Source organism: Gopherus flavomarginatus, chromosome 5 (assembly GCF_025201925.1).
Source record: "Gopherus flavomarginatus isolate rGopFla2 chromosome 5, rGopFla2.mat.asm, whole genome shotgun sequence".
NCBI classification, from domain to species: domain Eukaryota; kingdom Metazoa; phylum Chordata; order Testudines; family Testudinidae; genus Gopherus; species Gopherus flavomarginatus.
In genome coordinates this window covers 138619009-138645806 of record NC_066621.1, presented here as the reverse complement: position 1 = coordinate 138645806, position 26798 = coordinate 138619009, and the positions used below count along the sequence as shown (strand labels likewise).

The window sequence follows — 26798 nt, the reverse complement described above, 5'->3', positions numbered from 1 at the left end:
CTTGCGTGCCAGGAGAGGCAGCTGCATTGCGCTTGCGCGGCTTTGTGGGCGGATGGGGCTGACTAGGCCGTGTTTCTGGGCTGGAATTTGAGCCTGCGCGGTTGCCAGGGTGACGGAAATACAACATGGCGCGCTGACAGCTCTGCTGGGCGGGGTGGGCGCTGCAGAGAAGGCCTCAGCCTTTCCCTCTCCGTCCCCACACCGCTGAGAAGCCGCAGGATGAACAGTAAGGGCGGAGAGTTACTGGGCCTGGGGGCGGTGTGAGGGGCGGGAGCCTCCCCGTGGGCTGCGGGAGCGGGCCTCCCGCTGTGGGGAGGGTCCCGGCAGGGCAGGTGCTTCTGTGGGGAGGGACAGTTTCTCTGTGGAGAGAAGACGCTTCCGGGGTGCAGCAGGCAGGATTGTAAGTGGGAGCGGGATCGCCGGAGGTCGGCAGTGGGTCCTGTGGCAGGAAGCAGACCCTCCTAGGGCAGGGAGAATGGAGATACTGTGTGAGGACGAAGGTGAGGGGGTGTCTAAGTCTTGCTGTGGGGGGATGCATGAGGGGCTTGTGCCCCACTTCTTTTATGTGTGAGTGGAGCACCCTATGTGGAGGACTAGGCTCCAGTGTCAAATCCATTTGGAACAGAAATGGCGCTGCTATTGAGATGGGTTGGTGGAAGGGGGACCAGATCCTACTATGCAAAGATATATGAGGGAGATAAGTAGCTGGGGGAAGGACCTGCCCTCTGATTACTAATATTAATAAAGGAACACCAGAAGACCCACCTCAACCTCTTGGTTGGTTCTGATGCTGTTGATCATCTTTTCCTTGGCTTTTTGCCCTCATTGGCTTTTGAGATACTGTCCTCTTCTGGTTTTCCTTCTACCTGTCCAGTCATTGCTTCATCAGGTTCTGCCCTTGGCCCTTTGATCGTCTCACTTTACAGGCTGTCCCTGGACAATATCTTCTCCTTACATGGTTTCAAATATCAACTCCATGCTGATGACTTTCATAACTTTCTCTCTACCATTAATCTGTCTCTTTCTAAACAATCCCATCTAATATCCCAGAGGAAATGTCAGAGAGATATGTTATCTTATCCATTTAAACTGAACATGGCCCCAAACAATCTCTTAAACTTTCCTCACAAAACCTCTTCTTCCCCCTTTTTTATCACTGTTGGCACCACCACCATTCTCTTTATTACTTACACTGAACATGGGATGAATTTTTAATTTATACCTTTCTCTTGGCCTACAGCGTCTTCCTTCTTAACATCTCCATGCTCCATCCTTTTCTTTCCATCTCCACACCCAAATTTCTGGTTTAGTTCTTCACTGTATCCCACCTTGACTACTGCAGTATCCTCCTATATCGTCTCCCAATTCAAACTGCAGCTACTAAAATAATCTTCCTTGCTGTTAATTTGAACACATTACTACCCTCTCTGAATTCCTACACTTGCTCTCCATCCACAGTTATGTTTAAACTGTTGATCACTCCCTTCAAGGCTCTATTTAAATCTGCTCCTCCCTACTTATCCTTGCTTGTTGAACTTTATGGCATCTCTACCCCTCCAGTATTCTCACCCTCAACTGCAGATTTGTCAATGTTGAACGATCATCTCTGTGTCTTTCATATGGTCACCTCTGCATTGTTAGACCTCCCTGAATCTCTGCAAGACTTCTACTTTCTCACTCTTAGAAATCCACTTCTTCCATGCTACTGATAGCATATTTTGTTAATTTGTATAGAAAATCATTTTGTTTTCCTTCCTTGACTTCTGTCTGCCTTTTGGTCTATCCTGAAACTGCGAACTTCTTGAAACAGGAACATCCTTTCTTGTATGTCTAAAAAGTGTCTTGTTTGTTATGGATGCTACTGAAATCAATTCCTAATTGGGGATTAGGCCCTTTCTGTTCTAAATATTGTATACATCAGTGTGGATAAAAATGATGTTTAAATAAAAATTTGATTTACATTTTTTTAAAAATGATTGAAGTAAAAAATCATTTTTTAAAAAAACACTTCTAGTTCTTTACTTTTTTTCCATTTTAAAGTCTTAAGTTGTTAATGTGGATGTTTTAAGAACATAAGAATAGCCCTACTCGGTCAGACCAAAGGTACATCTAGCCCAGTATCCTGTCTTACAACAGTGGCCAGATGCCCTAGAGAGAATGAACAGAACAGGTAATCATCAAAGTGATCCATCCCCTCTCGCTCATTCCCAGCTTCTGGCAAAGAGAGGCTAGGGACACCATTCCTGCCCATCCTTGCTAATAGCCATTGATGGATCTATCCTCCATGAATTTATCTAGTTCTCTTTTTAACCCTGTTATAGTCTTGGCCTTCACAACATTCTCTGGCAAGGAGTTCCACAGGTTGACTGTGCGGTGTGTGAAGAATACTTTCTTTTATTTGTTTTAAACCTGATGCCTATTGATTTCATTTGGTGACCCTTAGTTCTTGTGTTTATGAGAAGTAAGAAACAACACTTCCTTATCTACTTCCTCTACACCAGTCATGATTTTGTAGACCTCAATCATATCTCCCCTTAGCCGTTTCTTTTCCAAGCTGAAAAGTCCTAGTCTTATTAATCTTTCCTTCTATGGAAACCATTCCATACCCCAAGTTTTATACTTGTTTCCTAATTATTAGTAGAATTTGAGGCTTTATAGAGATTTTTTCCTACTGAAAGTTTCACATTTAAAATGCTAATCTGTACCGAAAAGTCAGGTTTACGTCCCCTAACATCGTTCTTTTGACACCACTGTAAACTCAGATAACCAAATAGCCCTACTATTGGCAACCAACACCACCTTCCAACATTATGAACTTCCACAAGTAAAAAAATGCTTTGACCAGGATATTCTCCTCAATCAAGGCTTTCAGTTTGAAGTCAATGGGATTTGTGCTCTTAAATTGCTTAGGACTAGAGTAAAAGGGACTTAGGTGCTTCAATGCTCAGTGCCTAACTTTCTTGGTACCTTGCCATTTTGTGCAATCCACAGCCCTGATTTAGGTTTCTAGACTCTCTGTACAATGCATGGGGAGAGTTAAGTGCCTAAGAATGGAATCCACAAAAGCCAACACGCTGAGCAGAGAGACACCTAAACTAGCCAGTAGGAAATGCTGAGGAGAGGGGTCTGGAATAAGCTCTGTCCCTAAAAGGGATTTAGGTGTCTAAATCAGGGCTGGAGCTCTCTCTCTTTTTGTTGAAACTGTTCCACTGTGTAATTACTTAAATATTCACTGGGCCTAAGAGAGAGAATGACTATGTAGCCCAGGGTTAGGGTACACATCTGGGATGTGGGAGACTCAGGTTTCACTTCTCTTGCTCCAATGAATAAATCAATGGTTCTTAAGGGTTATAAAATATTAGCAATCAGGCTTCTGAACAGGATTCTGCCACCTCAGCATATTATTCCTGATTTGGTGTCTTTGTGATGGGTTTTGGTGCTCTCCTATACTGATTTTTGAGATTCTGTTCCTGACTTGTAAAGTACTTCATGAGCAAGGACTGTTTATATTAATACATAGCATTAGAAAGTGTACTTGACATTTTATAAACAGGTCTGTGCCTTGCACTGAAGATCTTACCATCTAAATCCAACAAGAAAATAGTAAAAGACAGCAGTACAGGAGAGAGAGAGAGGGAGCAGAATATGGTGGTGATGAACAGGAAGAATAGATTTCTGGAAGAATTGAGCTTTAAAGAGGGTCTAGTGTACAGAAGTAGTGTTTCAAACATAAGAGCAGCATGAGGGAAGAGAAAGGAGAGTCTTAGAAGGAACTTAAAGAGCAAATGATAAGAGTGATAGGACAGAGAGATGATTTTATCCGAAGTGCCACTGTTAGACTGGAAAATAGGAAAGGTTGTAGAGGGGAAGGTCACAGTAATAAAGATGAGAAGTGAAAGAGAACCTTGGTAATGAGGAAAGGGCAGATTTTAAATGATATTAATAAGAGAAGAAGCATTCATTGCAAGAGTGGATATGAAGGTTGGCTAGTAGAAAAGAACTGAAGATGACACCTGGGTTGCTGATACGTATCTGAAATGTGAAGATCCACCATCCAGCTTCTGGACAGTAGAAAGAGCTTGCAGTCACTTCTGCCCCAGCAAAGATTCCTGAATGCTTTAAGGAGAAGGGTATGTCTCCACTACTCTATGGCCTGGTCCAGACCTAAACTTAAGTCGACCTAACTGTATCACTCAGGGGTATGAAAACTCCACACCCCGAGCAACACAATTATATCAACCTAACTCCCAGTGTAGACAGCACTATGTTGATAGGAGGGCTTCTGCTACCACCTCTCACAGAGATGGATTAACTATGCTGACAGGAGAAGCTCTTTCTTCAGCATAGTAGCATCTTCACTGAAGCACTATCGTGGTGCAGATGCGCTGCTGCAGCCATATCACTGCAGCATTTTAAGTGTAGTCCTGTCTGTAGTTAAGCTGACCTAAGTCCCAATAAGCAGTGGTTCTCAAACTTTTGTATTGGTGACCCCTTTCACACAGCAAGCCTAGGAGTGTGACCCCCCCCCCTTATATATTAAAAACACTTTAAAAATATTTAACATTATTATGAATGCTGGAGGCAAAGTGGAGTTTGGGGGTGAAGGGCGATAGCTTGTGACTCCCCCATAATAACCTTGTGACCCCTCAGGCAGTCACGACCTCCAGTTTAAGAACCTCTGCCATATAGACACCACTAGGTAGACAGAAGAATTCTTCTGTTGACCTAGCTACTGCCTCTCAAGAGGGTGGATTCACTCTCGTGATGGAAAAATCCCTGTTGCTGTAGCTGCGCATGTGTCTATACTTTAATGTTGCTGCAGCATAGCTGCAATGCCGCAGTACCCTAAGTCTCCTATAGCCTCCTTGATTACTGTCGGGTATGAGGGTGTGAGGGAGGAGAGAGGTCTTTGTTACTTTACCTCTCCCTTGGTCTCTACTTTTTGGATTCTTCTCTAACTCCACTGCCTGCTTCCTTTGTTGTTCATAAGCTTTCCCCAGCAGTAACAGTAGCATGAAACTGATATGAATTGGTTTACCTTCAGCTCACTGATGGAGATGGTTATTGAACCTATAGGTGCAGATGAGATTACCAAGGACAGAATCTGGAGGGACACTAAGCAATGAGGGGACTTGAGGGGATGAAGAAGACTGGCTGATGGAACAGTCAGTATTACTGGAGCAGGACCAATCAAGTACATGTAGAGTAAGTTAAGGAAAGAGAAATATAGTTTGGGTCAGAGACAGAATAATGGTACCACCCTCATTTCTGCACTGTCTCTGGAGGTGGATCTGATCTCCTCACTATGGGCGGCTGTGCAGTGCCGTCCTCTCCCTCCCCAGCGTGGCCAGACTAGCTGCTAGGAACCTCGGGCTCCCAGCAGCAGGGGAGATCAGATTTCATGGAGGAGGGCTGATTTCACAGTCCTTGACACATTCTTCACAGCTGTGAAATCGGTAGGGCCCTAGCTATGACAGAAAAAAGGCCTCTTGTATGTGCAGAGGTATTGTGTCACAGAGCAGGGAGGTCATAGTTTGTGCTCTGGGATTGTGTTGTACAATCAATAATATGACTATCAGTAGGATGGGGCAGTAAAACCCAATTTGCTCTAATTCAGTTTAATTTTTTTCCTAAATGATTGACATGTGAACCACAACCAAAAGTGTAATATGGAAAATCACCCAGCAAAGACAGAATTTAATGAAAATCAACTAAGGATAAATATAAAAATATTTACTGTTTACAACAAAATTTACTTTTAAATTTTAAAATTTAAATATTTTTGTTTTTAGAATATAAACCGATTGGTAAAATAGGTGAGGGAACATTTTCTGATGTTCTGAAGACACAGAGTCTTAGGGATGGAAATTACTATGCATGCAAACAAATGAAACAGCATTTTGAAAGGTAGGTATAGTTGATCATATTATTGCCCCAAATCTGAAAATTTTGTTTACATTTATTGGGTAAATAAATATAAATTTAAGACTGAATAGAGGATTCTGAATACTTGTTCATGTGTATTGAAAAATATGTGGCATACATTAGAAAGGGCGAACTGAGGGCCTGATCATATAGCAAATTATTATTTGGCATTGTGCTTTCTACTAAGTAGACCCACTGATGTTACTCATTGTAGCAAATTCTGTACCTGCTTGTCAACTGGATTGAGACCAGGATTAGAGAGGGAGGAGGATGGGGGTCTTTGTTCATTCCTGTCTACTATTTGTTCCTGTCACCACTCTGGTCTTGGTTTTACATTTGTAAATGAATTCCTACCAGAAAGGAAATGTAGAATATGTCTGAACATGCTTGTGTCATTTTTCTTTCTGCCATAAATGAATTACTAGAAGAAGATGGTGTAAAGAACACCCTCGTTACCCATTGTCAGGTTTATTTTAAAATGTATTTTGTTGTGGATCGTGTAACAGTAGTTATTTTCTCTCCCTATACAGATTTTGTTCCTCTTTATATTTTGTATTTGCTTTTATTCACATTTGATTGTGTCCTCTAGTAGTGGGCAACACAAGTCCCAGTGGGAGCTCTTTCTTATTAGGAAAATGGCAAAATGGGATTCACTGCACACCCACACACAGCATTTTCATCCAAATCAAGGTGCACAACCCCTACTTTAGCAAGGAGCCAACTTCAGCTGTCAGTTAGACACATTCATTTCCTATTGATTTCAGTGGGAGTTACTTTATAACAATTGACATTGCGTCTATTGCTTTGAAAAATTTCAGGTTTGATTCAGTGCTCTGTTGCTACACAGATTATGAAATAAATCAGATCTGCTGAGATTAAGGAAGAGTGAGTTTACCAACACAAATCCATCCTTTTCCTTTAAATGGAAAAAAAATTAATCTGCCAAGGCCACTGAATATAAACTTTCTACTATACCCACTTTGTGCTGGTCCATTGATACAATGGAGTTGTAAACTCAGTGGATCTGGCCAGCTGGAGGAACAAGGTGTATGTAAAAGTGGTTCTGTCCTTAGTTACACTGAGTGAAGCTTGGTTATAACTCCAGAATGTTTAGAATACTCACTCAAATTTCTTGGCTAATCAGTTTCAGAAACATTAAAAACTGAGAATGTGTTTAATTAGCTCTGTATCTGAAGTTTATTTGGGAAAGATGGCAATTTGCTGGTGCTGAGTTTTGGGTTTTTTTTGTTTTTGTTAACACAAACCAGGCTTCCATTATGTCTCACTGAAGTTATGTCAGTTTATTTTTGTTTATCAAGATTAAATCTTATTAGATGGTAAGGTATTGATGAGTCAGTAAGTTTTGCACAGTGTACTCCAAGTAAAATTACTATTATTTACAGATAGTTGAAACTGGCAGTGTATTTTGTGAAACAGATTGCAGCAATAGATTTTTATCAGAGAAATTCATATGTGCAGTTCAGATCTAGTTACACTCTTTTGACAAATTCTGCTGATTTATCTTAAAATATAGAACATTTCATGTTTACTTATATAAAAAGGATCAGAAGTAGCATCTTTTGAGTATATATTTTCCTTTTTTAATGTATATTGAAATTGATTAAAAACAAACATGAAATTTATACTACTTTGGTTCTGAAAATAATTCTCATTGTATAAATCAATTTACTATGGTCATGTTTTGCATTATAAGTAGGAACATTTAATTTCACATTTTATTTGGGACCATTCACAAAAGCTAACATTAAGCATTGAGACCAAAAACATATCCAGTCAATCATGTTAGTTTTCAGAGATCTGTTCTAGTTTTTTCTCTTTTCTTATTAAAAAAAGAAAACAGACTCCCTAGAGTTGAGACCAAATTAACAAAAATAAATACTAGTTATAAGATTAAGAAATTTTGAGTGTGTTCAACTCATTGCACTTAGATGGCCAGCATTCCCATATTTATGAGGGATTGTGAGAACATCTTCCCTATGATGCATTAAAGTGTCCCTTAGATCTTGGACCCTCTGATAGTTACGAATGGCTAGAGGTTACACTTTTACTGGAATGCTCACTTATAGCTATAGGTAATAGTGATATAAATTGATCTTGCTAGTACAGGATAATTTTCTTATTTTCATGTTGAAACATAAGGATTTTGGCATTTGGCTAACTCTTGATCAGCTTGTGAAAGGAAAAGCTTATCCTGTAGTGATTTGCTATATCTAGTGTCCATGCAAGGTCACTGAAGCCCCATAAAATGAATTTTCCCCCCAACCTTTCTGTAGCTTGGACTTCTAATGGTTAATTGAGTACCAGGCATGAGTGACATGATTAAATACTATGTTTTAACTAGCTAGTAAAATACTGTGTTTCAGTTCTTCACACTAGTGGTTATTAATTTTAAATTGAGTTTTAACGCTAATGATTACACAGGGCCAGATTGTGATTTTAGGCAGAGTCTTTAGCTGTAAGCTGCACCAACCCAGGAGTAGCCATGGGAGTTATTGTGACTTGGACGCACTTCTGAGTCACAATTCCTCTCTGATTTCTTTCTTGCTGCTGCGGAGTAGTAATTTACTTCTGGTCTACACCAACAGTAAATTACTACACACCTCTCCTGAGTCAGCCAATCTGGGCAGCAAGAAGAGGAAGTGGAGCCAGGATATTACCCATTTCCCACCCCATCCCTGGCCCCAGGCAATTAATTCCCCAATTACTTCTGCATTCCTGGACCCCAGATTTGGGTAACTTGCAGAGGGACATAAGAGGAGGGGAGGTTCTTGCTCCCTTGTGTGGGGACTTAGTCACAATCTAATTCCTAACTTGTAAACTAGTTTTCCACTCTCACTTCTTTTTTAAATAACACATTAGTATCGAGCAAGTGAATAGTCTGCGAGAAATACAAGCACTGAGGCGACTGAATCCACATCCTAATATCCTTATGTTACACGAGGTGGTTTTGTAAGTACAGTGTTTTTATTTCCCCTACTTCCTATACCCTCTATTTGAAAATTTTTCAGTAGCTTTTGAAGATAAAAGATAGTTTGGAGGCACTTAATCAATTATTTATTCCACCAAAAAGGAAATCTTTGGAAGATCTGTCTGATTCTCCGAAGCCCTCATGCCTCTTGTTAGGCAAAGATATGATACAGTTCTAAATTGCACTTTTCAGTTTCTTTAGAGTGTATTGCTGCAAAAACATCAGAACTACAACATCCATACTAAAAATATGGGAAAACTGATGACCTGGGACAAGAGATATTTTAAACAATTAATAAACAAATTTATATTCTGGTTTTACGGGGAGGAGACTTCATGCCTACTACCCTCCAAGGCTCCATGTACTCTGTTGCACAGATAGACCAAATTCTGTAGCAAATATGACATATTCTATTGCCATATAATTACCTTCATCCTCCTCTCCCCTATGCAACTGCACAGAACTATGGTTCATTGCTGAAAATAAACAGGCATAACATTTGTTAATTATTATTTTCAAGGATTTTTTTTCGCTTTGCTCTTCAGGCTGACTTTTTCTATTCCCTTGGCCTCAGCTCTTGCAGTGTTATCCAAACAACCCAGCTTAGAACCTACTTCCCACCGCAAGTGCCAGAAGAGGGAAGCTAATAGTCATCTTTAGTAACCCACCTCCCAAGTTCCCTAGATCTAGCCGCAGCCCAGATTGTCAGCCACTCTCTTGCTGCAAGGTGGACTCTGTTTCTGGTTCCCCGATTCCTTTTTGCCTGGCTCAACTTAACAGTGCATGGAGCATGCACTGTAATCAAATTAACACCTTGTTATTAGGAAAGGAAGAGGCATCCGTACACAGGTCCCACCAGGGCAAGGAGACATAAAACAAAATGTCGGTTGCCAGCGGGAACTTGATGAATTCCATGGCATTTTGGAAAAAATCAAGTTATTCATCAGCAGAATTGTGAAGTCCACAGGGGCCCTGTTTTTGAGATTAATGAGGTGGGTCACACTTCTCGGGGAGATGTTTCAGCTCCCTGCAGAGTCAAACAGGAAACACTGCATCGGTTTACTCTCTGTTCATATTCACAAGTTTTTCTGCAACCACAAGGGTTAAATATTAAAAAAAAAATCTCAGATTCTGGAGTAAAATGTTTAAATGTCACAATTGTGGAATAGGCTGGGTCCTTCTTTTAATCATTTCACAGCTCCTATTATATACATAGTACCAGGCAAAATGAAGAAGCACAGATGGACAACAATTACTGTTCTGAAGGTCATTCCCAATGTAGACTCATAGACTTTAAGGTCAGAAGGGACCAGGGCATCATGATCGTCTAGTCCAGAGGTCCCCAAATTGTGGGGTGCAAGGAGGCATGGAGGAACGTGGTGGAGGTGCGGCTAGGGCCCGGGCCAGCCTCCAGGTGAGGAACGATATCCGGCCCCGGAGCCCTGGCCACTGGCCCTGCACTCAGGGCTCTGCTCCTGGTCTCTCTCCCCCAAACCCCCCACCCCAGCTATGGCCACAGCCTCAGCCCTCTTACCCCAGCCACGTCCCCCGCTCCTGGAGCCCTGGCACCACTCCCGGCCCCGGGGTGGATGGGGGGTGCAGACAGGGATAAAAGGTGGCTTGAGGTAAAAAGTTGGGGGACCACTGATCTAGTCTGATCTCTTGCACATTGCAGGTCACAGAACCTCACTCACCCACTCCTGTAATAGACTCTTAACCTCTGGCTGAGTTACTGAAGTCCTCAAATCGTGGTTTAAAGACTTTTCAAGTTACAGGGAATCCATTATCATAGAAAACTGCGACTGTCAAAATGTAGAATTTAGAAAGTGACATACTCAATTAAAAATGTGATTTATTTTGGCCAGACTGAATAATATTGGGCCCAGCTCAGCTATTAAATATTTTCAGATATGGCACAATGCTTTTGTATCTCTTATCAATTTTTAGCATATACTTTATGGCTATATTATGTCTTGCTAGTGCTATTTTATTGGGAGCTTCCAGACTGCATCATTGTGCCATACTTAAAGTAATATCCATACAGTACTTGGAAGGCTAAAGAGGCTTCCTGCCTGGAGAGCCGGATGCAAACAGTTTGGAAAAATGCCATTGTTAATTAAAATTATAAATCAATTTGAATAGGCTTCTCTAGGTAAAGGTTTGTTGAAACTGAAAACTACAAATTGCCTTATTGATGATTAAACTGACTCTCTTGCTGAGTGGAGTACTCTTTGTCTACTTTGTGTACACATGCAAATATAATTTTATTTCTTGCTCAGAAAAAAAACCTGTTTGTTTCTTCAGTGACAGAAAATCTGGCTGTCTTGCACTAATATGTGAACTTATGGACATGAATATTTATGAGCTAATAAGAGGTATGTAGAGCATGTTTGAGTCATTCAAAATCTTCTCTTTCACAGACCATAAAGTGGCATTAATCTTACTTTTCACTTGGCTGTTCATGTAATGGTTATATAATAAGACATTTAAGAGTATATTGTACAATTTTTAGGGAAATTTCTACTATTTTATAGTTGTTTTCTATACTATATAGATATTTTTAATTTAGAAACTTGTGCACACATCTATTTTTAAATGAGTCAGAGTAGTGACTCTATAGAGCACTATTAATATACATGATCAAACCTGAAAGGAAAACAGGGAAACCACCCTGATTGTAAAGCATGGAAAGTTTGTATTTTATTACATTATGCATTTTCATTATAAAAATTACCAGTTTAACGGTAAGAAAAGTGTGCTCATTTTGTTTGAAAGCAGCAAATCTTTTAGTTGAAACATAATAAAGTTTGAGAACCAAGGTTAGTCTATTCAAAAAGGGCTCATGAAGCCTCTACAGTTTCTGCTAAACTTATCCCCATATAGGAAGTCTTCCACATTACTACCTGGAACTTCCTTCATGTTCTGTAAACATTAGTTCCTAGCTTCAGATGCTAGAGCAGCTGTTTTTCAGTGTAAGAATCAGGACCATGGGAGGAGTTTCCAGGAAAAGACAGTAGGATGATTTGTCAGTAACTGAAGACAGTAAATTGAAGTGGAGAAAGGCTTGAGTGTGTTGGTCAGGTATTTTTAGAACTGTCTAATCACAAAAGTTGTACTGCATGCTGTGGACACGGTTATAGTGGTGTATATATATGGAGCTATACCTATCTCATAGAGCTGGAAGGTACCTCAAAAGGTCATTGAGTCCAACCCCCTGCCTTCACTAGCAGGACCAAGTACTGATTTTGCCCCAGATCCCTAAGTGGCCCTCTCAAGGACTGAGTTTGCAACCCTGGGTTTAGCAGGCCAATGCGCAAACCACTGAGCTAGCCCTCCCCACTTGTATCAGTGTAGTTTATTCATGTAAGAGAAAGGGAATAAGCTATACTGGTCCATGGCACCTTTATACTTGTGTAAGTGCATCCACACAAGGGGTTTTACTAGTATAACTATATCAGTTTAAAGAAAAATCACATCCCTAACCGACATTTTTTGTACTGGGATAACTATGTAGACTAGGCTGCATAGACACTTTGAGAGCTGGATACTGGTTGCTTGCTGGGGCTAGGGAGGTTGTTATTGAAGTTTAATGTGCAGGGTGATTTCAAAATTTAAAATAGTCAGTAGAAAAGCCAAAGTGCCCAGGGTATAATATGTGGTGCTATAAAACCCAAGTAAGCAAATAAGAGTATCGCATGCTGAGGTACAATCTAGAGAAAAGTTCCTATTAGCTTCGAGGAGACCGTGCTTCCAGACCTCTAACAATGGTGAATAACCCTGTTTCTTATCTATACATAGATCAAAAGCTGAAATTAGAAAGCCGAAAAATAGTTTAACTATGCTTGTCATTGTAAAAGTTGATTCATGCAGTAGCTCATGTCTTTGTTATTAAAATATAAATAGTAGCCTTATTATAAGTCTAGTCTTCAAACTTGTGGTATCATTAGTAAGTCTGAGTCAGTAATGTAAGGAGCTGTCATTTACAATTGATTAATCAGATGGATTATAAGCAAAACTTTCTGCTTCCAGAAAACAGATTTGAGCGATATTTACTTCAGTTCTGAAACATTAAAATGTTTAGGTTTGTACTTCAGAACTGACGGAAGCATTTGCTGTGTCACTTATTGTTCAGCTTAACTGTGAAGCTCACATCTGTAATTTAATAAACAAAACCACCATATTAAATATTTCTTGCAATTGGAATTAACAAAATTCCAGTACTTTCAGCAATGAGTCTGTTTTCCTTACATAGGAGAACAAGACATAGAACTCCTTAGCTACAAAATCTTTAAAAGCCATTACATCCTGTTAATAGGGCACTGTAGTCCAGTATTCTGCTCTCAGCGGACACTGATCTGCTGCTTGGCTTTTGGCGTGTCATGTTAATTCCATGCTTGTTTCCTTTCCCAACCTCTATCTTGTCTATTCTATTTAGATTGTAAGCTTTGTGAATAGGGACCACTTCTCACTGTGTTTGTACAGAGCATAATACAGTGGCTAGGGCTTGTAGGTGTTACTAAAATAAAAATAATGGTCTTCCATCACAGGCACTCAGGTTTCAGCAACATTCATCCCGACAGGGCTTGCAGACTCCCACTTTATATACAGCCCCATTGGTCACCAAAATGATGCAAATCACAGCGTCCTTGGAACCCTGTTTAAGAATGGAGCCAGCTTGTTGGGAGCTAGAAGAGCTGTTTGATATAGTTTTGAGGGAGGGAAAACGCTTATGGCTCTAGGAAGCTATACAAGAAAGAGTGTGTCAAATAGAATAGATATCTGAAAGCCTGTAGACCAGGGATCGGCAACCTTTGGCACGCAGCCCATCAGGGAAAGCTGCTGGCAGGCCGGGCTGGTTTGTTTACCTGCAGCGTCCACAGGTTCGGCCGATCGCAGCTCCTACTGGCTGTGGTTCGCCATCCCAGGCCAATGGGGGCTGCAAGAAGCAGTGGTCAGCACATCCCTCGGCCCGCGCTCCTTCCCATAGCCCCCATTGCCCTGGGACGGCGAACCGCGGCCAGTGGGAGCCACAATTCGCCAAACCTGTGGATGCTGCAGGCAAACAAACCTTTCCCTGATGGGCCGTGTGCCAAAGGTTGCCGATCCCTGCTATAGACCAACTCTGCTTTGAGTTCAGAAGGAAAAGGTGGCCTTTCTACAACTGCAGCATATAAGTAGTTATGGTAGAAGGTAGCTGTTAGCTGCAGTTGGATGTATGTTGGGAGACCTAGAATGGAAGTAATAGAAAGATTAGTATTCTGAACTTCCTTCCTTTGCCTGGTGTGTGGATGGGGATGGATTTGAATACCTGACTTAGGCTTGGTCTGCACCACCAACTTATGTCAATATCACTACATCACTCAAGGATGTGGAAAATCCACACCCCTGAGTGACATAGTTATACCACCCTAACCTGCCCCAGTGTAGACAGCGCCATGTCGATGGGAGAAGCCCTCTCATTGGCTTAGGTAGAGTCTTCACTACATTTTACAGCATTGCAGCTGCAGTGGTGTAAATTTAGACAAACCTTTAGTCTGGTTAGGGAGGTGAAAGTTGAATGCTGTAGTCTAGATAATGGGGAAAAATCAGCATGGCTAAAAAGAGTTCTAAGTCCATTTGCAACTCACCTTTTAAAAGTGTGCTCTCTAATTTTTTTAGTAGCCATCTGGAGTTATCTTTGAATGCCTTGAAGGGGAGATGGATTTTCTGAATATAGGACCAGGATATAAACTGGTAATTCGATGGATAACAGTTTCTACCAAATCAAAGTTTTCCACAGGAAGATTCCAAGTTTGCTGACATTTTTGATTTTCTGTTAGGAAAACCAAAATATTTCATTTCAGGTTGGGTCAACTCAAATTGAAACATTACAGTTTAGTTCAGTTTGATATTGAACTGCGTCCATCTTAGCTGCTATGATATCTCATGCCCACATTCTTCTTTATGGGCCAGGCTCCCTGGCTGGACTGCATTTCCCATGATTCACCACTGTCTCATCTCTTGTTTAACTTCTGCAATGCATCATGGGAAAGGTACCATGGGGAGCCTGGGTCATAGAGGAGAATGGGTTATGAGGCACCTGATCTACAGCTTCACATGAGGCAGCAAGATAACATCATTACATTTTCAAATTGAATTATTTTGGAACTTTCTGTTCTGTGGAAAAAATATTTCAACTTCGTCTCAATTAAACATGTGTGCCAAAATATCAACATTTTCTATGGATGGACGTTCTGATTTTGAACTAGCAATAGCCACAAACAGAGCCACCAAAAAGAAAGGGCACCTTCAAAACCCAGCAACACTTGAGACGTGCCATTTTAAAACCTAGAAAATGTTAACTGTTAAGTTCCCAACACACAGTTGGACAGGAAAATAAATTAATCCTTCTTAATTTTGAAAAGTATAGTATTCAACAACTTTGAGAATGTTAGTTGCAACTATATAAAAAGATCTCCTTTTGTAACTGTACTGTTTTGAAGCAGAAGGAACATATGACTCATCTGTATATCACTCTGCTGTACATATTATTTTATTGATGCTTTCTCAGAGAGCAGACCTCCGCAGCTGTGCACCCACACAAACTAGTGAACATTTCAGACTGTTTCAGTGTGCAGAAGAGATATGGATTACTACTGGTAAACAATATCTCTTTAGTGTTAATTATGCTTTAATTTTCTGAATAAAATTATGAACCCTGCAAAATAAAATTTGGAGAAAGGCATAAAACTACTACAAAAAGGCTTTTTTAAAATCAGTGGAGACAATGAAAGAGGGGAAGCAAATGTCTAGAACCAGCTGGTCTGTACAAAGTTTTGGAATGAAGACAATTTTCCAGCATGGGTTTGCTAAGAATAGATTTCTAATTGGAACAGGTGTGTGGGAACAGCAATGTTTAGGAAAACAGCATTTATTCAGTTCCTTAATGGCACTGGTCTTGGAAATTAATCCTTTTTTTTTTTTTTCTGACAATTTTCTGGTTAACAGAAATATTAACATTGGTTGTATAGATTAGGACTATTTTGAAATTGTCTTTAAAACTACTCAAGTGGGGAAAGAATTGACATAATTTCTTAACAAAGTTATGTTCTGAATAGAACATTTAGTGCCATAGAGCGCCTTCATTCACTATCTACAAACTAGACACCCAGCTTTATTCCAATTAAGTCAATGGGAATTTTGCCAGTGACTTTAGTGGAAGCAGGTTAGGGCTCTTAAGATTTGGAGAAGATTCCCTGGATACAAGTGCATTGCAGCCACATACAAGGTAACATCTTCCTGTTGTGATTCTGTTCATAATTATTTATTGAGTTAAGCTTTTATAATGTTGTAATTCTGAAAGCTGAAGAGCATTGGTTCAGTCCTGAAAGATTCAGTCTTGAAAGGTGACTTGCAAAGGGAAAAACAATTGAGCTTGTGCCTTGTTATGAAGATGCCTACATTTTTTAAAAATTCTGTTTTTAACATTAGTGATTCAGAGTTTGTCTGTTGTGGAAGACTCTGTAACCTTGTCTACACTAAGAAAGTTTTTCAAAAAATCCCGTTGTTGCTAGCACTAATTTAAGTTCCACTGATGACAGCACTGTTAAGAGCCCTAATGTAAATGCACCACTGTTTCAAGCATTGTTGTCTATTCTACATGGATTATAGTGACTGGGAAACTAATGTGGAATTTTGAGAAATGCCTGTCACTTTGTGTGATTTGTATTCCTAAGTGACTTAGGCACTTATAAATAGTTGACTAAGGGTAGAATTATCAGACTAGAAACATCAAGGGTCAAGAGAATGAAAGCAAGCAGTTTATTGGGGAATGAATCTTCAGTCAGCCATACTGTTTAAAATTGTTTTTATTAATATATATTACCTTCAGTAATTAACATTTTGGAATTTTAAACATGTCAAAGATTTGACACCCCATCCCTTTCAAATAAGGTGAGAGTGCTCACAATATACATGGTCAGAGTTACAACAGGTCCTCTAGCAAAATCAAGGAAGACCAGATTTGACATTGCTGATTCCTAATGGTAAAAAATAAAAAAAAAAATAGAAAATCAGAAAAGAAATAAGGCAAAGTTTTCAAGCCTTTATACACATCAAAGAAGCAAAATAGGACCAGATCTGATTATTTTTTTAAAATCCTCTGCAGAATTCTGAAAAAAAGTATTGCTGGTTAGTCTTAAAACAAAACTGTGTTACAGCAGACTCTTACACCAACAAGGGGATGAATCATCTTGTGGTTCAGGCACTGGACCAAGAATCTAGAAATCTTGGTTCTGTAGCTGGCTCAGCTGTAGACTTCTTTTGTGACCTTGGGAAAGCCATTTCACCTCTAAGCTTCAGTTTTATCATCTGTCAAATGGGAGAAAATGCTCAGATACTGTAGTAATGGGGACCAGTTGCAGGCCTGGCAATGCCCCGCCCCTCTGTGGCAGGGGTGGGATGGGGTCTCGGAATCTTGCCACTCCCAAGTTCACGCGCCCGTCTCTCTTTGGGAGGACGGTTGTGGCCTAATGGCATCCTTCCCCACAATCACCCCTTGGTCGGGGTAGTGGGCCTAGTGCCCAGAGTCCATAGGATTCCCATGGTGGTAGTGCAACCTGGGCCCGCCCTCTCCATTGGGTCCCGACCCAGGGCCCTGGTAGTGGCAAGTTCCCCTTGCCACCAGCTTGGCGGGGTCCGCCCGCAACATGCCGAGCATCTGTGCGGCTCTAACGCCGTTTGCCTCTAAAGTTCCCATGGGTCACTTCCTACCATAAATGCCAGGTTCTCCACTTCGGGGGGAGTCATCTGGTCTGTTCCCCTCCTGTGATGTACTCCGTCTGGGCATCAGGGTGCATTCTGGTTTGGCTGGCCTCCGGATCCTGGTGCGTAGGCTGTCCCTTCTCGGGTGCTGGCGGTGTGCCGCCTTCCCCTCCGGCAGTCAGCCCAGACGGAGCAGCTCTGCAGGCTTTTATACCTGTTCTCCAGTTGGAGCATGCCCAGCAGAGCTTCCGGGGCATGGCTTCCTCTGCTAGGAAGGAAAAGGGTTAACCCCTGCGGTACCAGTGCGGGGCCACTCTGCCCCGTCACGGGACCATACAAATGCCATTAAAGAAAAGAATTCTTATTGTCTTACTCTTTAGGTATAACGTTTATTTTTGCATGACAAACAGTTCTACTTGGCAAAGAATGAGTACAGGTAGAAAATCCAAAGGTTGCAATAACATATTTGGCTATATAATTAACTAGCATTATAACCTAAAGTTAGTTTTAGTTAATGAATTGTTAGACTATATTTAACTTTGAAGTAATTTAAAACTTGTTTAAACAGAGTCACTAAGTTTTCCAAGGAATTTGCTAATTTTCTCTTCTTACTAATTATATTATAAATAATACAGCATTATTTAGAAGCACTACAGCAAAGCTCAAAGCCTCAACAGGGCCTGTAGAAGGAAACAGTCTAAGTGATTATCAGATGTCTTCAGGACTCTAAACAAAAATGGAGTAGTCTTGCTTGTCAGCAATCTTACCTCTGTCAGTAACACCCACTGAAGTGAACAGGTTGTTCTGTAATTTGCATACCAAAACAGGAATAAGACACTTTGGACAGAGCACTTGTAGAGGATTATATCCCTTCTAAACCTTGAATCTTATGCATCATTACTTTAGTGCTTACATAGGAAATGAGGCCTACCAATATGTTTGGAATTGAATATTTCTGCTATAATACAATTGGGGAAAAATAGATATACTATGTTACCATTCATAATACTGACAAGTTCTCTGGAGCAGAGTCCCTCCCTACACTATGAAAAATCATGCAATACCAAAGCTGCCAATTTATAGGCAGTCAAATTCACTTGTCAGACTATTCCGGTGTATTCTGAAATTTGTCACCTTATGTCCCAGTACAAATGAAATGCTGATTGCAATGGTGTTTTTTTTGTATGACAAGGGTAAAAATGTTAATCAAATTCTTCTTCTTCATGAAGAAGGGAATATGGATTCATTATCAGAAGCTGAAAAGTAGATGTTACTTCTATTGTATACTTACTCACTGATATAAAGCATTTGTACAACTTGAAATTTCATTTGACTGTTCCATGTTCTAGGGAGGAGAAAGCCATTATCTGAAAAAAAAATAATGAACTACATGTACCAGTTATGCAAGTCCCTCGATCACATGCACAGGTAAGACATTAAATTCAGTAGTAACCTTGCAAGAAGTATGCCATATGCTTATAATGAAATATTGCCTACAAATAATTAGAAACATAGTGAATATGCTCATACTTTCATTGAGTTGTTCTTTTTGGTATTTTTATATTGATGCAGAAATGGAATATTTCATAGAGATGTGAAACCAGAAAATATATTAATAAAGGTAAGTAGTCTTGTGAGATGATATCACTAATCTGAAAGTGTAAGTATATACACTAGTTTCTCAGAATAAACAAAGAAATGTATATCTTTGTAAGTGTGAGGTATACTTTTCATAGTTAGAGGGTTGACTCTTTGGTATATAACTTTAGTCTTGTGCCCTCCAATCCTCGAATGGTGAATGAACAAATGTTTTCTGTTGCTATTGGATAAAAGCGTAAATGGATTCTCTTGTTCTGTAGCTCAGACGTAAGATTTGCAGCTAAGTCTGAAAACAAACAAATTCACTTTTTCATGTATTAATACCTTTTTCCTTTCTGTGCTGTTTTTGAAACAAGTGTTGAGACTCAGCCCTTCAGCCCTCTCTCTCCATGCTTAACTCCTACGGTCCGCAGAAGTTGTTCACACGACTGCACAAGGAGACCTTAAGTTGATTTTGTTTTTGAAAGATTCCTGTATTAAAAACTATCAAATGCTGGCAGAAGGCCTATTTCCCAGAGTTGTTTTTTTAGTAGTTTTGTTGCCAGAATTCAGCTCATTTATTTTTATGGGCTAGATTTTACTGTTTCAAAGTCCTTAGTGTGTCCCATAGTGAAACCAGAAGGAGGAAGAGGAACTAATACAAAGAAAAGCCAGGAAAATATCTATCATGTGACTACTAAAAATGAGAACACCAAAAAAATAACCTCATGTGTAAATGTCACTTTTAGCAACCTTCAAGACTAGCTAATACATTTTACTGTTAATGGGTATCTCTAACATTTTTTGTGAAAACGTACAGAAAGATACTTGTCTGTATTATGGGACGTAAATGGCCTTAAATCTCAGAGGCACTTACAACTTAAAGGGCAGTTTTACAATTTGTTACTATAATGAAACATTTACCATAGCTGAGATATGGTTCACTGATAGGCCCATTCAGTGTCGCTGGAGAATAGGTTTTAATAAAATTTAAACATGGACATGCAATTTGACATTCGAAATCACCTCTTTTTTTCTTAAAAACAAAAAAACCCTAAAAGTTAGTACTGAAAGCAAACTACAATTAGAATTATAATGGCTGGTTCAGGTATAACAGAAGGCTTCCTGCCTTTGCTTCAATATTTGACTGTTTTCTAATTTATTGGACAACATAAGTTTGCTTGTTTGTCTGGGGTGTCTTTGCAGCAGGATACCCTGAAGTTAGGAGACTTTGGATCTTGTAGGAGTGTATATTCCAAGCAGCCATATACAGAATATATCTCTACACGCTGGTACCGAGCACCTGAGTGTTTGCTCACAGATGGCTACTATAGCTACAAAATGGACATGTGGAGCTCTGGCTGCGTTTTCTATGAAATCACAAGGTACAGTGCTAAGTAGAAAGAAATTGAGTCTGATTTATTCAGTGTCAAAGAAACTCCAAGTTGAGGATCAACTCATTATGTAATCAGCACATGGCATGAGTAATATTATGTTAAGGGCATAAATGTTGTTTTCCATGATTTTCTAGAACTCTTTTTCATGCCTTTAGTTTGGAAGTTACATTAGGCACAGATCCTGTCTTGTCTGGCACCAAACACATGTAATAGCAGATTAACAATAAAGTAGCTGGATGCGTAACAGAAAGTAAGATTGTCGCATGGCTTTATGTAATTAATTCCCCCTAAATATTTTATTGTTTGTAATATTTTTCATGATTGAATAACTTCATGATTGAATATTTCTAAGTTTGGGAAATAGTAATTTTTTTTCTCTTCCTTTCCTCACTGAGTCCTGCATGGCTCACTGGGGGTATATTCCCAAGAGTAGCCCACAATGGTCAGTCCTGAGTCTGGTACTATTCAGTATTTTCATTAATGACTTGGATAATGGAGTGGAGAGTATGCTTATAAAATCTGCATATGACACTAAGCTGGGAGGGGTTGCAAGCCCTTTGGAGTATAGGATTAGAATTCAAAATTACCTTGACAAAATGGAGAACTGGTCTGAAATCAACAAGATAAAATTCAATGTAATTGCAAAGTACTACACTTAGGAAGGAAGAATCAAATGCACAAATACAGAATGGGGAATAATTGGTTAGATGGTAGTACTGCTGAAAAGGATCTGTGGAGTATAGTGTATTAACAATGTGATGCAATTGTGAAAAAAGCTATTATCATTCTGCTGTGTATTAAGGGGAGTGTCATACGTAAGACATGGGAGTGCTCTCTCTACTCAGCAGTAGTGAGGCCTCAGCTCAGTTCTGTGTCCAGTTCTGTGTGCCACCCCTTAGGAGAGATGTGGACAAATTGGAGAGAGTCCAGAGACGACCAACAAAAATGATAAAAGGTTTAGAAAACCTGACTTATGAGGAAAGGTTAAAAAAACTGTGCATGTTTAGTCTTGAGAAACAAGACGGGGTGGGGGAGAAACATTTGATACCAGTCTTCAACTACATTAAGAGCTGTTATAAAAAGGATGGGGATCCATTGTTTTTGGTGTCCACGAGGGTAGGACAAGAAGTAACCAGTTTAATTTGCTGCAGAAGAGATTAAGGTTAGATATTAGGAATAACTTTCTAACTATTAGGGTAATTAAAGTCTGGAATAGACTTCCAATGGAGGTTGTGAAATCCCCATCACTGGAGGTTTACAAGAGCAGGTTAAACAAACACCAGTCAGGGATAGTCTAGGTTTACTTCATCCTGTCTCAGCACAGGGGGATGGAGTTGATGACCTTTCAAGGTCCCTTCCAGCCCTACATTTCTATGATTCTGTACTGACACAGCAAGTGAGATGATTGTATCCTACCAATGCTATTCTTAATCTATCTAGTACATGTGGTGTAACAATAGTAGAGTAGACATGGCAGCATGGGGTAGCAACCCAGGTACATACCAGGGTCTCCAGGCAGCTTGTACTCTGGCTGCTAGCCTATGCTGCCATGTCTTCACTACTATTATTACCAGTGCTAGATAAATTAATGCTAGCAGAGGATGCCTTCCTGTTCTACAGTCACACTTTCAATGGCAGTGTAAACATACCATTGTTGTCATGAGCATAGCAGTCCTCAGTTTTGATAGTACATTTGAGATGTTAACATTTTTGCCTCCTCTGCTGATTTACTCTTTTGCAACAGCAGAGGAAATCAGTCACATGAGAGTCGACTCTGCAATTGAATTTGTAAAAGTTTGTTAAACCCCATTTTCTACAGGCTGTTTTGTGAAAAAAACAGACCTTACAGTTTGACTCTATGCAAAAGTGAGTTTGGGGAAAGCTATAATAAAATTTGTTCAGCCGATTGAGATCTGTGAAGTGCGCAAGAAATAATAGAACTGGAGAGTCTCTGTAATTTCCATTATTATTATAATTCATGAAAATAGTTTAAAAAGCCAGTGAATATTTCCTGAACATCCTTGTGCTGTGGAAGAGGCAGCTGATCTGTGAGGCTCTCCTTCTCTTCCTTCTCCTCCATGTGGCCTGTGTCCCGTAGCAATGGCAACAATTCTGCTCTGTCCTCCCATACTGCCACCTCCTTGTTTGGTATGCAATGAGCAGTGGCAGCATTTTTGATTCTCTCTCCTCCTTCACCGAGGACATACAGCTGCTATTGCTCCTGCCACAACTGCCACATGAACTGGCAGCCCTTCCGCTTTGGCCACTTGCTCACTAATAGAAATAACTAATTTTATGTTGGGCAGAGGCCAGTTGACATACACAAAACCCAAATGTGTCCTGTCTTCCACAAAATAAAACTGACCCCCCAATGATCTAACTCTACAGTACTCTCTTATCAAATGTCACTCTTTTATCCCCATAAAAACCAGCTGAGCTTTAAAGCTCTGCAAGTAGGTATACTCCAGGTGAATGCCAAAGAATGTCTAAAGTCTGTTGTAAACAGATTGTGGGAGTGGAGGCAGATCAGGTTAGAGACTGTTCTTTTGCCTGAACTGATATGCCCATTCCCACCAGAAGCGTGGGCCATAATCTAACATATTGCTCTCCTGTTGCTGACCAGTATGGAATGCAGTCTGAAAACAATGTCAGTTTTCAGAGCACCACATAGTGGCAGTCATTCCATTAGAACTAGTTTAAATCACTTTTAGTATTGCCAATTTTATGTCTTATCTTTCAGTTTCCACCCTCTCTTTCCTGGATCTAATGAATTGGACCAAATATCAAAAATCCATGATATTCTAGGCACCCCTGCTAAGAAAACTCTTAATAAATTCAAACAGTAAGTATGTAGTACAGTCCAATATTTATTAATCTAAATGAGTGAAATCTGCTATATAATCTAGCAATTTTCACAATCAGCTCTTTTATTGTGAACACTTAAATCTAAATATAGTCATTGTCAAATACCTTAATATTGATTAATATGTAAATACTTAAGTCTGTCTTAAGTGTAATTCCTAAATGCAATTTTCTGATCTCACAAGATTTCAAGTTGAGGGAGAAGGAAACTTGAGCAGTTTTTTCTTACCCACATCAGGGATTTGTGTCCTGCAGCCTATACCAGCTGAACCATTGCTGCACAAACTTTGTGGTCAAGGGGACTTTCCTCCTCTACAAATGTAATGCTGCTTCATGCCAGTTGCCAGATAGGGGTTCTCTCACTGCCCAGAGGCAGTTCCTCTGTGATGCTCCCAGGCAGATGAGAGAAAATCAAAACTGTATTCTAGGTCTCACCTGGCTGTTTACCTCTGCACCACCTAGCATGTCAGTGATAATTTTATAAGGAAGGAAATTCTGTCATTTCAGTGCTTCTTAATTACTTCCCTTTTAAAAAACATAGTGATTAATTACTGTCCCTAGTCAGATTAGATTGACCTTTAGGTATTTTCAGTAAGTTTAATATTTGGAGGCAGTTTACATGAATGATAAGTGTTTGCTCTATTACTGGGTTTAACACAGGTCAAGAGCTATGAGTTTTGATTTCCCCTTTAAAAAAGGGACAGGACTATCTCCACATGTGCCTAATATCTCCCCCAAGAGCCTCTCCCTTATGTATGCGATGATAGAATACGATCCTGATCAGAGAATTGGTGCCCACCAAGCACTACAGCATCCTTATTTCCAAGAGCTGAGGTAAGTTTACACTTTCAATACAGGATTTTAAAGTTAGATCCCGAATTGCACAGTGGACTGTGGAGAAAGGAACTTGGTCTAAAGTAAACCCTGAATTTATTAGGTTACAATTGCGTTGCAAATAACCATACCTGCAGTTTTCTTTATTTACTGCATTAAAACAACTGAGAAGTAAAATACATATGGCACTTTCTTTACTATCCTACTGGACTCCAGATTTCATCTGAAGGGGTATTATTTGACTTTTTGGTCACTCTTTTCAGAACAGCAGAGAAGCAAGCTGTAACCATGCACAGAAAAATGAGATTAGCAGAAAACATAGTGGGACAAGAATCTATCAACTTGTGGTGTATTTCAAAGGATGGTAATAGGCAGGTAATATTTAAATCAAACTGGAGAACATGCAGCGTATTTAAATAAAGTAATTTGTAATCTCTAGGTTAGATACATAAACAAATGTACATTAGATACATATAATCAGATAGGTCAAGTTTAGATACATAAACAAAGTCACTTGGTCACGGCATGGTTTTATTCCTGAGGTACACTAAGGTTCCAGTCCTGTATAGGAATCTGCTGGCACAGACTTCAGCACCTGTGCAAAATTCTATTGAAAGGCAGGGCCTAAAGGTTTGCCATAGTCCCTTAAATAGATAGTGGTAGTAAGTCTTGGTGATAGCTTCGTGCCTTTTTGCCTTCTGTATGCATTATAAAGGACCAATAATTTTTTAAACTTCTATTAATGTACATTGGAAATTTTGGTCTTGTCTACCTTGTTTTTCCTGGAAGACTATAGATAACTGGAGAACTAAGGTAACATTAGAACCCAAAGATATGAAGCGTCACTGCGAGAAAAGATTTATATGTAGACTGTTAAACTTCTTTTTGTTCATACTTATCTAAACTAACTCCAAAATGATTCCACTTCTCCATCCCTTCATCCAAATGCCAAGTTCCTAATCCACATCTCTGGGTCCTCCAACTGAGACCTGCAGCAAAACAGGACTTGACCTTCCTAATTTAAGATAGATTTTGTTGTTGTTGACAGAGACAAGATAGGTGAGTTAATACTTTTATTAGACCAACTTCTGTTGGTGGAACAGAGAAGCTTTCAAGCTTCTCAGAGCTCTTCTTCAAGTCTCTGTAGTTGATATACACTCAGCTTTTTGGTTAAACATACATCGTAAATTAGCAACAAAAAAAGTCACAAGCCCAATTTTCTTCTATAGGTCACCTTTAAAGTACGAGTCCTTTTCCCATTAGCAGCCATTTGTTCCACTAATTCAACTGTTGGGAGTTGGTTGAAATGGGATTTGTACACAGATGCTTAGGGAAAACCACAAAAAGAAAACGTGCAGGTAGTTATAAATAATCATCATTAAGGGGGGTGTGCTTAAGAATTCAGCTGAAATGGAGCTTTGGTGGGTTGGTTTTCTGGGGGATGAAAGTTCTGTTTTTTATTGTATCCTGTTTAAGAAAAATGTCACTGTCAGCAGATTGAAACTTATCTTTATTTTAAAAGCACTCTCTTAGGAAAACCCAGGAGAATCCAATAAGACATCATGGACCTTCCTGTGGAATAGAATTGCCAAAACTGAATGTTTCTGGAGTAACCAAGTTGACTTCTTATCCTAGTCCTTCATTTCATTCAGTTTTTACTGAACCTGCAACAAATGGTGAAGTCCCTGTGTTACAACCTATTAAATATATTGGGACAAATCACAAGGTAGTAAACTTTAACTTGCTTATTCAGTTATACACAGCAAATAAATATAAATGTATTACTGACCATATTTCAAACTTGTATCGTTTTTTCAACAGTCTGAAAAACAGAAGGAGCTTAAGTCTTCTATGAAACAATACCACTTACCCGCTATAGAAAGAAGAGGTGGAGGATATTGACCAGCTTGTCAAATATTTGGAATGTAAGGAAAAGCATGAGTATACAGTGAAACAGATTCAACCATGCTTTCTATATTATTGTCAAAGGTACACCAAAAGCAATAGTGCCTTATAATTTGTTTCCCTGAAATGATGCAGGAAAACACTACAAGAATATTAGCACTTTGGTACTTTATTTCTGAATGGTATCAATATTTATCTAAGTACCATTTTGGCAGGTCAAAATGCACTTTATACTTGAACCTTTTTAAACAAATTCACTTTTTTTAATTTTTTAAAAACAGAAATGGATAATTGAGGATTTTAGTTGGAGGAATGACATTTTGTAATTAAGTTTTATATTATACACAAAATAGTTTGATGTTATTTAAGACTTGTTAAACTTGATCTGTTCATTTTATACCTTTTTAACAGATGGAAATGTTAGTTGCGTAGACAATGTTGGAAAATAATTACCTCCTGTATTAGGTTGATAGTTTCAAAGCTCAAGTCTTGTTAATATTTTATGGATTATGATATAATTTGAGAAACCTGATTTCAGTAAAATTAAATAGTTTTAATTACTTGTA

The 26798-nt window shown here is 39.5% G+C and overlaps 2 protein-coding genes across 8 annotated transcripts in view; one reads left to right on the top strand and one right to left on the bottom strand.

Moving 5' to 3' along the window:
• The first annotated feature begins 119 nt into the window (after positions 1 to 119).
• Positions 120 to 26798, top strand: MOK (MOK protein kinase). 7 transcript variants are annotated; one of them, XM_050954210.1, is made up of 13 exons: positions 120 to 226; positions 5077 to 5205; positions 5793 to 5907; positions 8806 to 8895; positions 11219 to 11289; positions 19006 to 19084; positions 19229 to 19277; positions 20441 to 20619; positions 23372 to 23473; positions 24154 to 24327; positions 24591 to 24702; positions 25850 to 26053; positions 26149 to 26798. In XM_050954210.1, exons 3-13 carry the CDS (start codon positions 5888 to 5890, stop codon positions 26227 to 26229), a joined length of 1161 nt encoding a protein of 386 aa, XP_050810167.1. In that variant the 5' UTR covers positions 120 to 226; positions 5077 to 5205; positions 5793 to 5887; the 3' UTR covers positions 26230 to 26798. The 7 variants fall into 7 exon arrangements, with proteins under 7 accessions (XP_050810167.1, XP_050810165.1, XP_050810166.1 ...); XM_050954208.1 differs by lacking the exon at positions 5077 to 5205; XM_050954211.1 differs by lacking the exons at positions 120 to 226; positions 5077 to 5205 and adding an exon at positions 3531 to 4130.
• Positions 17914 to 26798, bottom strand: part of WDR20 (WD repeat domain 20) — a 77594-nt gene continuing 68709 nt past the window's right edge. Inside the window, exon 4 of the mRNA XM_050954163.1 lies at positions 17914 to 19023. Within this exon, the coding sequence (XP_050810120.1) occupies positions 18982 to 19023 (42 nt within the window). The 3' untranslated portion in view covers positions 17914 to 18981. The remainder of the gene's footprint in view (positions 19024 to 26798) is intronic.